The sequence below is a fragment of the Nomascus leucogenys genome, chromosome 12 (assembly GCF_006542625.1).
Source record: "Nomascus leucogenys isolate Asia chromosome 12, Asia_NLE_v1, whole genome shotgun sequence".
Taxonomy (NCBI): Eukaryota; Metazoa; Chordata; class Mammalia; order Primates; family Hylobatidae; genus Nomascus; species Nomascus leucogenys.
Genome location: NC_044392.1, coordinates 26,344,848 through 26,357,928, shown reverse-complemented (window position 1 = coordinate 26,357,928; position 13,081 = coordinate 26,344,848). Strand labels below are relative to the sequence as shown.

General features: G+C 44.9%; 1 protein-coding gene across 1 annotated transcript in view; it reads right to left on the bottom strand.

The window, feature by feature from the left end:
• Window positions 1-13,081, bottom strand: part of TNR (tenascin R) — a 443,154-nt gene that overhangs the window by 90,049 nt on the left and 340,024 nt on the right. The window contains exon 3 of the mRNA XM_003258925.4: window positions 2,553-3,114. Coding sequence (XP_003258973.2) covers window positions 2,553-3,051 — 499 coding nt within the window. The 5' untranslated portion in view covers window positions 3,052-3,114. The remainder of the gene's footprint in view (window positions 1-2,552; window positions 3,115-13,081) is intronic.

Here is a 13,081-nt window from a genome sequence, read left to right as displayed (position 1 = left end):
CTCCTGTCAATGGTGCTGGGGAAGGATGGGCAAAGGCCTCTCTACTCATTCTCTGACCAGATTTCTGTTGTTGAGAGTGAAGCTCAAAATAGTTTGGTACATATTCAATTTAACAAATAATTGCACCTAGCATGGGCTGTCTGTGCCTAGCACAGGGCTGGGGGCAAAGATGAATGAGATCTGGTCCCTTGTCCTCCAGAAGCTGACCTTTAAGGTGTCTTAGGATGGAGTCCTTAGAAGTAGGTCTTTGCTAAAGATTCATGTAAAAGTGATTTATTGGAAGGTGTTCCCAGAAAAAACTGGTAGGGAAGAGTGGAAAATTGGGAAGGGAACGTGCTCAAGCCCAGGTGCATTATCAAGCCAAGTCCCAGGAGAGTCACTTGGGTTCAGTTCTGCAGGGCGCTCTGGGCAATGCAGGTCACATCTCATTGTGGGTTAAGGTCTATGTCCCTGAGGGCATGCAAATCCCCCAGTCCCTCATTCTCTCTCTGGGCAGCCCAAGAAGTTTCCAACAAACTGAGGACAGCCTTCTCATCAGGACCCCCAGGTGCTGGCTATGGGATTTTGTGAGGGACCTAAGGGGGTATAGGCTGAGCACTGAGTCCACTGTGCAGAGAAAGGTCTTATGTGTTACAAACCTGTCCCACTCGCTCCCTCCCTGCCTGCCATCTGACTCACTCTGCTCATTCATCAAAACCCAGCTCCACAGCTACTTCAAAGGCTCCCCAGGACCTCACTCTCATTTAGTTACTGTTTGCTATGACCCCTCTGGGATTCTATGCATGTCTCTGTCCTAGACCTTACTGTGGGATAACTACAGTGGCTAATTTATCTGCCTAGCATGATTCAAGTAAACGTATTAAACAAATACAAATGGAGTACCTGCTGGCATCCTTCTTTGCACTTGGCCCTGAGGATATGAAGTCTAATAAGTTACATCCTTGTTTAATTCTGCCACTTCATGCCGCCCCCATGAAAATATACTTTACTGACATTATTTAACCTAGCTCTTCCTTGCAAATTTTTCCCACGTTTGCCAGGGATCCTGGTGGAAGGCTGGCAAAAAGTTCACTTATAGAAGCCCCAGCTTCCTGAGCTGCAGAGTCCATGCTCATGGAAACCTAGGACTTTCCCCTATTCTCCTGCTCCATTGAAAAGACAAGCTGACCTGACCATTGTCATTGAAGCACAGGAGAACTGGACTTGCTCTTCTGTTCTTCAGATTATTTTATTTATAATGTTGGTTATGGGGAGGAGAAGGAGGTGAGAGGAACCCACAAAATATTTTAGTTCTCAGTGACTGCCTCTAGACTTGCTGTGTCTCAGGGTGAATGTGTCAGATACCCCTCTGCAGCTGCGGGCCATCCAGGCTCTGTTAAAATTTCACGCTGCCACCTCCAGCTTTCATCCCCATGAAAGCCTTGAGATCATGGATCCTATAGAGATGAGTGCTTGAACTCAAGACAAATGCCTCTTGTCATCAAAGAACTGAATTGCAAGGGGTCTAAGGTAACTTTTGGGAGAGAAAAGCTGTGCACAAAGGGGTACAGACACAATTCTCGCTCACTGGCGTCAGCTGATAACAGCTGTTGCTTATATGGTACTTATAGAAGCCAGGCTGACATCTGAATAGGTGCTTTTATTGTTAATAACTTCTTGTTGCTCTAGTCTAGCACCATTTGTAGATGAGGGAAGGAAGGCACAGATATGGAACTGCTTAGGTCATCAGCTAGGAAGCAGTAGAGCCAGGATCTGAACTTAGGAATTCTGATTCTGAAGACATAATTATGTCTTGCAGAGAGGTAAAGATAACTCATAAGGGTTTCTAATTAGGGGGTGGGCAATGTTAGAAGTAAATCCCCTGAGATTTCAGCCTTTTGGAGGGTGCACTAAGCTGTGTGAGTGTGTTGTGCGTGAGAGCATGTGTGTGTGCATGCGTGTGTGTGAGACAGAGTATGTGTGTGTGAGAGAGAGAGTGTGTGTGTGCATACGCTTCTGTGTGCTTTTTGAGGGGGCAGGGGCTAAAACTTCCATCTCACTGGAGAAGATGGGGATAGGTCCTCTGAGACTTTAATGACTATCATCTATTCAGATGGGAGAAAGGCTGCGATTGAGTGAACAGAGCGTCTGCATTCTCTAGTCCCTCAGGTTAACATGGATAGATATCAATTCAACAGCCTGTGAAAACCAAAGATGAATGAAGACAGACATCAAATTCCCTGCTCGCCATCGAAGTTGCTGTGCTGAACCGATGAACCATTACCTGACTCATCCCCCCAAAATCAGGCTAATGTATTTCAAACTGGCTACACAGTGTAGAAAATCCCTGAACTGAATCCCTCAGGGAAGAACTGCATTTAGATCTTAGAGACATATTAACCGGCAGCTACAGACTAGGGCACTTTTTTCCTTTGACCGTGTGAAGAGACGCCGGGGTTTTGCTGGGAGTGCATTTTTGCTGGAAGTGCATTGGTCCTTCTTGTTCACTCTCCCTCTCTGCTCAGCTCTCTCCTTCCCCTCCTGAGACCACGCTGCAAGCTCCCAGACTCTACCTGTGGCAGCACTTTCTTGGCAGCAGTTGGCGTTGCACTGGTCTCGCAGCACCGACACCTCCCTCTCCAGCATCTCGATCCGGCTCAGCAGCTCCTGCAGCACCTGGGCTGAACTGGCACATGGGCAGGCCTTTTTGGGGAGGTTGATCCTGTGTGTAAAGGTGACCTGGCTCTCGCGGTCTGAGGTCTGGCCCGTGTACTCTGCCAGAGTGTCATCTTCTGCACTCACCTCCTGCTCAGCAGAGGCCTCTAGCCCCAAGGAGCAGAGGCTGTCCAGGGGCACGTTAATGTTGTACACGTGGTTGAAGACCACAGGCTGCTCTTTGCTGGATGTGTTGTAGTTAGCAATGCCTCCCTCCTCCTCCACTGACTGTCTCTGGACCCTTTCTGTGGTGACCTCCAGCTGACACTCTGAAGGCTTGATCATGGAGCCCAGAAGGATCAGGTTGACGCCAATGAGCATGTTCTTCAGAACCACTGTTTCCCCATCTGCCCCCATCCTCTCAGCCAGAGATCTGGGTTCAGGACCAGCCTGCAGCACACAGCATGGAGTTGTGGGAATCTGCAATGGAAACCAAGGAAAGAGACAACCTCTGAGACCTATGCCTTGGCACCATGGCTCTGCACAAGCCTACAAAACTCAGGAGTAGGCAGCCAGAAGAGACTTTCAAGGGGGGCGTCAGGAAGGGACAGTGGCTACCAATGTCATAAAGGTCCAGGACTTTGTTCCCTAAAGGACTGGACCCCTGAAAATGGACACTGCTTCTGCATACTATTTTGTTTTCTCAAAAGGCTTATCTAGAACACAGAGGTCTGGTCCCATGGTGGGCAAATGGTTCTTGGAGGAAAACATGAGGGCTGGGGGCCGGGGCCCTGTGGATGGGCTGTTCCTCTGAGGAGAACTCAGAGTTTCTTTTCACTTCTAGGTGAGAAATTGGACCAGGGGGCCTTGGGTGTCCTCTCCTATTTCCCCAGATATTTATTGCAAAGGGACTCTGCCAGCCACTTCAAAATAACTTCAAGACCTCCTCTCAGCTCATCTGTTCATACAAGTTGTCTTCAGAATAACCAGCCAGGCAAGTAATATAGTTCCAGGTAATTGTGATTGTTAATAATCCTTGGGTACGTTTGTGATTATCTAGGGCTGTGTGAGCTGAACTTTCTTTTAATCTTCTTGTTAGTATAGTCCTCATGCTCTGTGACAACCAGGTGCTTTTCTTCCAAGTTTCTGTTTAAATTGGTAAAATAATGAATTAGCTCCTCTTCTGGTTACCTAGTCACCAAGAACCATAGAGTACAATAAACTCACTGGGATGCAAATCAGTTTTACAGAAATTTTGTTCCTTTTGTATTCTCTATGCAAAACAGAAAAGAGATTTACAAAACTTGGTTCTAAAAGTTAGAGCTACTAAGAAGTTTAAGGACTAAGGGACCAAGTGAGTGTGACTATGCGTCGGAGAAGAAGGTCACAACCAGGATTTACTGCATTTGCACTCAGTACAGACTGTGCTGTGCCCCTCACACAGGAGCCTACATGACCCTCAGGACAACTTTATGATGGGTCACTATGAATAGCCCCATCTTCTAATGGAGGAAGTTCTTCCAAGAGAGGTTAAGATTTGAATGCAGGTCTGACTCCAAAACCTGTGTTATCAATTACTATGTCCCAGGGCTTTTCTTGAAAAGAGTGTTCCATTTTCTCTTGCCTTTGATGGAAATTGTGTAATTTCTAAGATCTTCCCAGGAATATCATGATTAGAAAATTTTGCTAGGGTCAGATTCAATGTTCTTTTCTCCATGAGCATTTGTCTCTCATCTTTTCCCTCCTGCCTCCTCTGCTATTCTCCCAAATGCAGGCTGAATTCATGTCCCTCTCTTCCAGGCCCCACTTCTGACAGCACTTGCCATGCTAGACGGTGGGTTTCCTTTGCCTGCTTCTCCCCACCTGGACTGCTAAGTCCTTGTCGGTCAGACCGTGTCTTATCTGCAATGTGTGACCGTCGCTCCAGGACGGCGAGAGTGCTCAGTGCATAGTTGTTGAATAAGTGGATAAGTAGATCCCCGGAAGGATGGAAAGATGAATTCATGAGAAAATGCTCAGTGAGCAAAAGGTTAAATCATTCTCCAACTAATTTAATCCCTCTCCATTATCCTCAAGTTAGATACTGGTCTGTTCAATTTCAGTTCTGAAAAATGCCTGAGGGTTGATTTTATTAGGAGTAACCTGTATTAGTGCGTAGTATAAAATCATGCCTTATTATTCAGCCCTTACATTATATACTAGACTGTCCCTGCTTCCAATATGGACAGGGAGCAGACCAGAGCAGAGCTGTTGAGACTACAGACTTGGGAGCCTATAGAGTCTCTGTTTAGGTTCAAGCCTCAGCTCTTTCATTTTCTAGCTATGGGAAGATCACTTAAGCTCTCTGTGCCCCAGTTTCACTTACCCTCTCTGTGCCTCAGTTTCCCTATCTATAAAGTGGAGATAATAATGGTACTTATCTTACAAGGGCTAATGGAATTATCTGTATAATATTTACCCAGTACCTGGCATTAACTAACGTAAATAAATATTGTTTGCAGACAAGTGGAATAATTGTTCTGGTTCTTCCCCTAGTCAAGGACTTCCCTGAAATCACTGGAACATATGAAATGTCTTATCCATTTGTGGACAGCAGAAAAGCCCAATCCTTAACATAGCCTTGTCCAAAGATGGGTGAGATCCTTGGAGCAATGTGGGAAATGATGATCTGTTGGTCATTTCCAGACAAGGTAAATAAACCTTGGGAATAGGTAGAGTGACATGTTGGAATCAAATTGCCCTCCTAACTGTAAGCTCCTAAAGCCCCCTTTGATCCAAAGCTCTACTTGCCTTCTCACTTTCAGGTTTTCTAGGTGTGACTTTCTTGAGCATCACTTCTACCCTCCAATCATTGAAAGTCTCCCAGAAATGGCTCTGCTGTCAGTCATTTATACACAGATGGGGTCTTTGCTATCTTTCTCATTGGACCCAAGTTTGTTTATCTGATCCATGTGGATATTGCTAAATAACTTTTTCTTCTGGGAATTGGAAAATGATCACATAACACCCCATAGCACTTAACGGCTTTTTTGCACATAGTTGACACTCAAAATAAGTGAGTGAATAAATGACATTATCAACGAAAAGGAAGACAAGTGACAGGGAAATTAAGAGAGAAAAATGTTAGGTCCTACACTTTTAGGTCCAAAGTGACAGCTACAAAATTACATAGAGGGGGAAAGGTACAGCTTTATGTGTAAAAAACACTAAATATTTTAGTTGATAACTAAACTTGCTATGAGTTGGTCAACAGTATGATTTTTGTAACCCCCGAAATCTTATTCAAATGTAGGTTTTATTAATTAAAATATAGGATAAAAGATAGACAAGGGGCTATGTTGTTCTACTCTTTACTGTACTGATTATTGATCACTTCTAGGTGCCTGGGATGTTGAAGGGACTCAAAATCCTATAATATGAGAGGGATAAGTTTAGCATTTTGGTCCAAAGATGTGAAGACTCAGGGGGTACATTTATTCATTTATCATTCATTCATTTGACAGATATTTACTGAGTACCTACTATATGCTGGTCTTTTTCTTTATAGAAGTTGCATTCAAGTGCATGTGGGTGGGTGGGTTGGGGCATATAAAGAAATACCACAGATAATTATATATGTCATATATAATGTATTATATAATACAAATTATGTGATATTTAACATGTGATAATGCAACACATATGAGTTTGTGTTTGTGTCAGGAAGTGGTAACTGCTATGGAGGGAGCAGGAGTGTTAACAGGGCAGGTCGACGTTGTATGGGGCATGGTCAGGACAGGCTTCTCTGATAAGCTGACAGCTGAGAGGACACCCGACAGAAGTGGGGTGGTGAGCTGAATAGATAGTGAGGGAACAGTGAGTTTGAGTCTCTGAGGCAGGGGCCGGCCTGGTGAGTTTGAGACATAATGTGGCTGGCGCCAAATGAACAAGAGAGCTCTGTGGGGAGACAAGATCAGAGAAGTAGTGGGGGCCAGGTCATGCCCAGCCTTGTAAACCCCTGTAAGTTCTTTGGCTTTCACACTGGATAGATGGTCACTGTTCTCAAATGCATCCACATATCAAACATGTATTATGCCCTAACCTGTCCTTGAGAAACTCATTTTCATGGAGGAGATGAAAACACAAGTAAATATAATGACAATGCAATGTGGTAATTACCATGGCTAACAAATACATCAACTGCTCTGAAAAGGCTGGAGGAGATGCTAGCAACTCTGCCAGGGGCTGCAAGGAGGGGCACGCAGAGTGGGTGGGGTGGCCATCAGTGCCGCTTGCCAAATATTTCTGGTCTGGCTTTCCAAGACTGCATCTTCCAGCCCTGTCTTGGTTAGGTGAGGCCATGGCACTAGTTCTGGCTGATGAATTGTGAGAGGAAGTGGGGTGTGTCTTTTCTGGGCTGGTACATTAACACTGCTGATGGGAGACACCCTAGAGCTTTCTCTCTCTGGAGGTGACTGGCAGAGTTCAAGATGGTGGCTGCTCTGCTCTGTCAGCCTGGGCCCCTGAGTGACCACAGAGTTTCCTGCTGACTCACAGTGGACATGTCATGTGAGAACACGTCATGTGAGAAATAATCTTTTGGTGTTTGAAGCCCAGATTTGGGGATTGCTTTTTCCCATCACGTAACCTACACTATCAGGGGATAATACCAAACTTGACTTTAATGGATTATTCTTTAGGTGGAGAAGGCCAAAGTTCATTTCACACAGAAGAACTTACATTTGCTAAAACTGTGATATGTGCAAGAGCATGGCTTGTTCAATGAATGCAAATATTTGAAGGGTTGTAAAATGCTAAGTATACGGCAAAAGGTCCCAGGGAAGTGGTTTCCACCAAATGGGAGAATCTACAAGGAAACAGATTTTAGCTCAAAATACAGACTAGCATTGCTAATAATGAAAGTTACCTGGGTGTCATTGTAAGTAGTGACTTCCTGGTCACTGGAAGTGTTCGGGTACAAGCGGAAACACTACTTAATGAGAGTGTCGAAGAGGGGATGTTAAGCATCAGATGAGCGATCGGGCTAAAATGAACATTGAGGTCTTCTCTTTCCTGATACTTTATAAATTCTTGGTCTTAGTGGGTTTTGAGGAGCCAACCCACTATAATATGGCATTAGTTCCTTAGGGCTGCTGTAACAAATAATCACAAACTGAGTGGCTTAAAACAACAGAACTATATTCTCTCATAGCTCTGGTGGCAGAAGTCCAAAGTCAGGCATCAGCAGGGTTGATTCTTCCCTAGGTCTCTGAGAGAGAATCTGCCCCATGCCCCTCTCCTAGCTGCTAGTGGCTGCTAGCATCCTGTGCCATTCCTCTGCTTGTAGATGCATCACTCCCATCTGTGCCTCTGTCTGTGCACTGTGTTCTTCTTGTTTCTTCATATGGTTGTCTTCTTAAAAGTACAGCAGTCACAGTGGATTAGAGGAACCACTCTACTCCAGTATGATCTCATCTTAACTTAGTTACTTATATCTGCAATGACCCTATTTCCAAATAAGGTTACATTCTGAGGTTCTGGGGTTAGGACTTCAACACATGTTCTTTGGAAAGCGCGGACACAATTCAGCCCATAAAAAATACTATTAGTAATTGGGCCAAGCTAAGCATTTTCCTTGTATTATTTTATTTATTTCTCACAGCAATCTATAAGCTACGGAACAGTGATATTTAGGAGTCAGGATATTTAGGGACTGGTATGGTTTGGGCTGCAACCAATCAGAATGGGGCATCAGTCAATCAGACTTGCTACTGACAACCAGCAGGGCCCTGTGGTGATTTTCCTGTGATGGTAGGTGCTCTTTTTATCTCCATTATTTAAGATGAAGAAAATCAATCTCAGGAAAGGCCAAAGGATTTGACCAAGATTGCACAGTTAATGAGCAGAGGAGCCAAGACTGAGCCCAGATTTTGTTGACCATGGTCTGTGCTCTTAGCGGCTGTTTTCCAGCCAGCTTTAATTAGGGTCTACATACCAATCTCATGAAAAGACTTAGAGCTCTTACAAGTCAACACTCTTCTCCCCCTGGGTTCAAATTTAGGACTTGCTGACAGGAATGACTTCGAGGTTAATGTTTTCTCCACCAATCCAAGCTATCTCCCCAGAAATTGCTTCAGTCTCTCCTCCTTGAGAGGAGGCTTGTTTGATGGCTCTTTGTTTAAAAGTCTCCAGCCTCTATAGTGTCCCCCAAATCAGGAGCAATTATAACCCAGTAAACCTTGATCCTAGAGGAGCTGGGGGACATTTTCTAAACTTGTCATTTTCCAGAACAATTCTCCACCGAGCCAGCAGTTACAGAAACCCATGGCCTTTCATGGGCTCCCTCTGGCTTCATTCACTTCTCTGAGATCCCCCAATGTGTCCCGCACTCCAACTCCACCCAAGGGATGGATGATAATCCATCCCTTGTCACACCACCATCAACCTCTCTGCTTCTCTCCTGTGCTGCTTTTCTAGGGGAAGGCAGAGAAAGAAGATAGAATGAATGGCGTGAGGTGCTCCATTTTTCTCACTTTCTCTGAGGTCTGCTGAAGGGGGAAGGGAAACTAATGTTTATTAAATGCCCACTTAATCAATGTGCCTGTAGTGTTGCTAAGCTCATGTCACTTAATTATTTCAAAGTGGCTTTCTTTCTTGTGTCTCTGAAAACTTCACTTCTGTCTTTATTCTCTACTGCCACCTCCTATTCTTCTGTATTGCAAAGAATGCTGGCTGTTATGCAGGTGGCCTCTGTCTTTGGCACTTTTTTTTTTTTTTGCGACAGAGTCTTACTCTGTCAGCCAGGCTGGAGTGCAGTGGCAAAATCTCTGCTCACTGCAACCTCCATCTTCCAAGCTCAAGCAATTCTCCTGCCTCAGCCTCCCAAGTAGCTGGGATTATAGGCGTGTGCCACCATGCCCAGCTAATTTTTGCATTTTTAGTAGAGATGGGGTTTCACCATGTTGGCCAGGCTGATCTTGAACTCCTGACCTCAGGTAATCCACCCGCCTCGGCCTCCCAAAGTGTTGGGATTACAGGCATGAGCCACCACGCTCAGCCTCTTTGGCACTTTTTAGTGATGCTGTTGGGCAGATTTTGCAGCTTGCCATGAGGAAGGCCTGGCCTAATGCTGTGGCATGTCTGGAAGTGCTGCATTGGATATGTTCATCTCCTTTAGAGAGGTCCCACTTGTTCTGGGACCCATTCTGTGTCTTTGGTATGAGGCAGTGGGTAATGTTTAAACCACATGCAAAACCTGTCTCCAAAGGCAACAACTTAGAAGGCTCGAGGGGACTAGCAGAGCCTCCTCTCTGCCCTTCACTCTCTTCCTGTATCTCAGATGAGTCAAAGAGACTAGAATGAGTAAGACTCCAGGACTAGAACCAGGACTAGGCCAGTTAAAGAGATAAACTGGTGGTAGGAGAAGCAGGATGCCATGGTCTGAATGTTTGTGTCCCTCCAAAATTCATATACTGAAATTTCCAAGAGGATGGCATTAGGAGGTAGGGACTTTGGGAAGTGATTAAGTCATGATGGCAAAACCCTCATGAATGGGATTAATGCCCTTATAAAAGACGTAGAGAGAGTTGGGCACAGTGGCTCACGCCTGTAATCTCAGCACTTTGAGAGGCCAAGGCAGGTGTATTGCTTGAGACCAGGAGTTTGAGACCAGCCTGGGCAACATGGTGAAACCATGCCTCTACAAAAATTACAAAAATTAGCCATGTGTGATGGTGTGTGTCTGTAGCCCCAGCTACTTGGGAGGCTGAGGTGGGAGGGTCACTTGAGGCTTCAGTGAGCTGAGATTGTGCCAGTGCACTCCACCCTGGGTGACACAGTAAGATCCTATCTCAAAATAAAAGAGAGGTAAGGATACTCCTTACCTCTTCTACATGTGAGGACACAGCTAGAAGGTGCCATCTAAGAACCAAAGAGTGAGCCCTCCCCAGACTCTGAATTTGCCAGCACCTTGACCTGGGACTTCCCAGCTTCTAGAATGGTGAGAAATAAATTTCTTTTGTTCATAAGCCACCCAGTCTATGGTATTTTCTTTTAGCAGCCTAAGTGGACTAAGACACGGGAAAAAGGGGGAAAAACAGGGAAGGAAGAAACAAAAAGAGAAGGTGGAGGAGAAAAAAAAAGCGGAAGAGTGCCAGGCTGGTGGAGAAACAGATAAGAGTTTTGCAGGTAGACTGTGAAAATATAAACCTGAGGGATGGATAATACACCCAAGGCTCAATGATACACTAACAGTTGTGAGCAAGACAGATGGTTAATGACCCTACAAATGGGAGTGCAAGAGAGTTGCAGTAATTCGATAGATTGATACTCAAGAGATCCGTGCATTTCCATTGATTCATGTCCTGCACTCCAGCTTCCTTATCAATACAATTATCATGGCCAGCATCAGAGGTGTCTCCGGGTAATTTGTAAGAGGTGGATAACAGGATCGTCCTCAAGGCTGATTTAGTGCCTTGTTAGTGAGGTGCTCACTCCCCTCTAGGGAGGCCTGTGGGGAGAGACTTGGGTCACCCAGGTTGGCTGAAGCTTGTGTCCCACCTAAAGTTTTTTTTTCTTTTCCTCTTCCTCCCCCACATGACCTCCTCTGACTTTTGAGGGACTGGGAGGAAGGACTGGGAAGGTGAGGAGGAAAAGAAGTAGCTAGAAGGTACCCACATGCCTTTGAGCTTTTTTCTTTTCTTTTTCTTTTTTTCCCAGAGTCAAAATGGGGTGGAAAAGACCAACATGGGCCAGTGGGGCCACAGGGAAAAAAAAAAAAAGTGCAGGAAGGAGAAAGAAATGAGTGTGAAGATTGTTGGGCAGGGAAGGAGAAGTGACCTCCTGGGGTTGGGTGGCTGGTGCTAGATTTGGATTTTCCAGCTTCTGCCATTCGTGGTCCCCACTCTGTCCTTAGGGGTGATTTATAAACCAGAACTATATCTGTGGAAAATGACACTCTTTTTTGTGCTTTTTTTTTGTTAGAATTTGTTTAAAAATAGTTTCCTCCCTGCCGTTGGGATGCTCTGTCACTTGGAGAAAGAGGGTAATTATGAAAGACGAGGGTGTAATGTGATTACAGCTGGCCCCATTGTGTCAGTGGAGGCAGCGCTGGGCTGCTGGGAGAACTCGGAGCCAGCTCCTCTCCATCAGCGCTAGGCCTTTATTGGGCCTGTCAGATTTCTGAAAAGAACCCAAGGGCAGAAAACTCCCAGCAGACAGGACTCCATGGCTGGCCCAGAGCTGTCAACAAGGACATGGAATGGTGTGGGAGGATGTGCTGGGCCAGCCTGGGTGCTGCTTCCCACTAGGCGCGGCTGCCCAATGCCCCTGACCATGTGCTCTTTGATGTATCCCCATGTGGGAATCTGCAGGAAGGGTCTTTGATTCAGAACCTAATGGATCCACACTCATTTTTTAGCACATGCGGTCAGCCCAGCATGTTCGTGGCTTCGTGTCAGTGTGGATTAGGAGAAATCTCAGTGGCTGGTATATGGGACCCAGTTTCTGGTCTTGTCCTGGGGTTCTGCCTTGTACTACCTGGGAGAACTCTAATTGACATTACCTTTCACAGAGACACTCCTTCATCTGGAAAATGGGATCTTGAGTATCAATCAAGGGAATGATACCAGGGGAGCAATGAAAATATCATGATTGGAAGTGAAGATTGGAAGTGAAGGTGAGGTCAGCTAGGTTGGGGTTCCCACTTTTACAATACAACTGGCAAGGCTGGGCAAATCTTACTGCTGGGGGTGGGGGGGCACCTATTTCTTTTTAGGCAGCTGTTGATAGAAAGTCTGTCTTGTAACTTTAGCTCTTAAATTTTATGATGCATGGACTAGGTTTCCCTATGATAAATAGAAACCTAATTTAAGTGAGAATTTATTTGATTTTTATAGGCTACAGAGAATTCTTAACATCTGTAAAGCATCTGACAATTTTACATATATATATGTATATACACACACATATATATAAAACACATATGCAAACACACAGACACACATACACACATAAATATATTGTATATGATCCCATTTAATCCTCACAAGAATTGATGAGATTATTCCCATTTTATAGATGAGGGTATGAGAATGATTTGCCCAAGACACACAGTTAAGTTAGAGCCAAACTAAGTCCTGAATCATATTTCCAGCCTCTCAGTTCAGTAGTAGACACCATAGCCTCCCTTCAGCAGCTGCCTCTATCCTTGCGAAGTAGGTAGGGTATAAATAATGAATTCCTAATTAATCTACACCATTTTGGTCAGAAATTCTTCTAAGCACCTGACCTTTTGCTATCACTAATGTCTATTTTTCATCTGTGTTTCTTGAGCTTGGAGAACAGCATGTCACCATTCACTGTTCAATTATTCTTCTTGAAGAGTCATATTACCTTTCATCCTTTTCTTCTCTACATTTAATACAACTGCAAAGAAAGTTTCTTTGCAAGAAAGATTGCCAGCCAGACT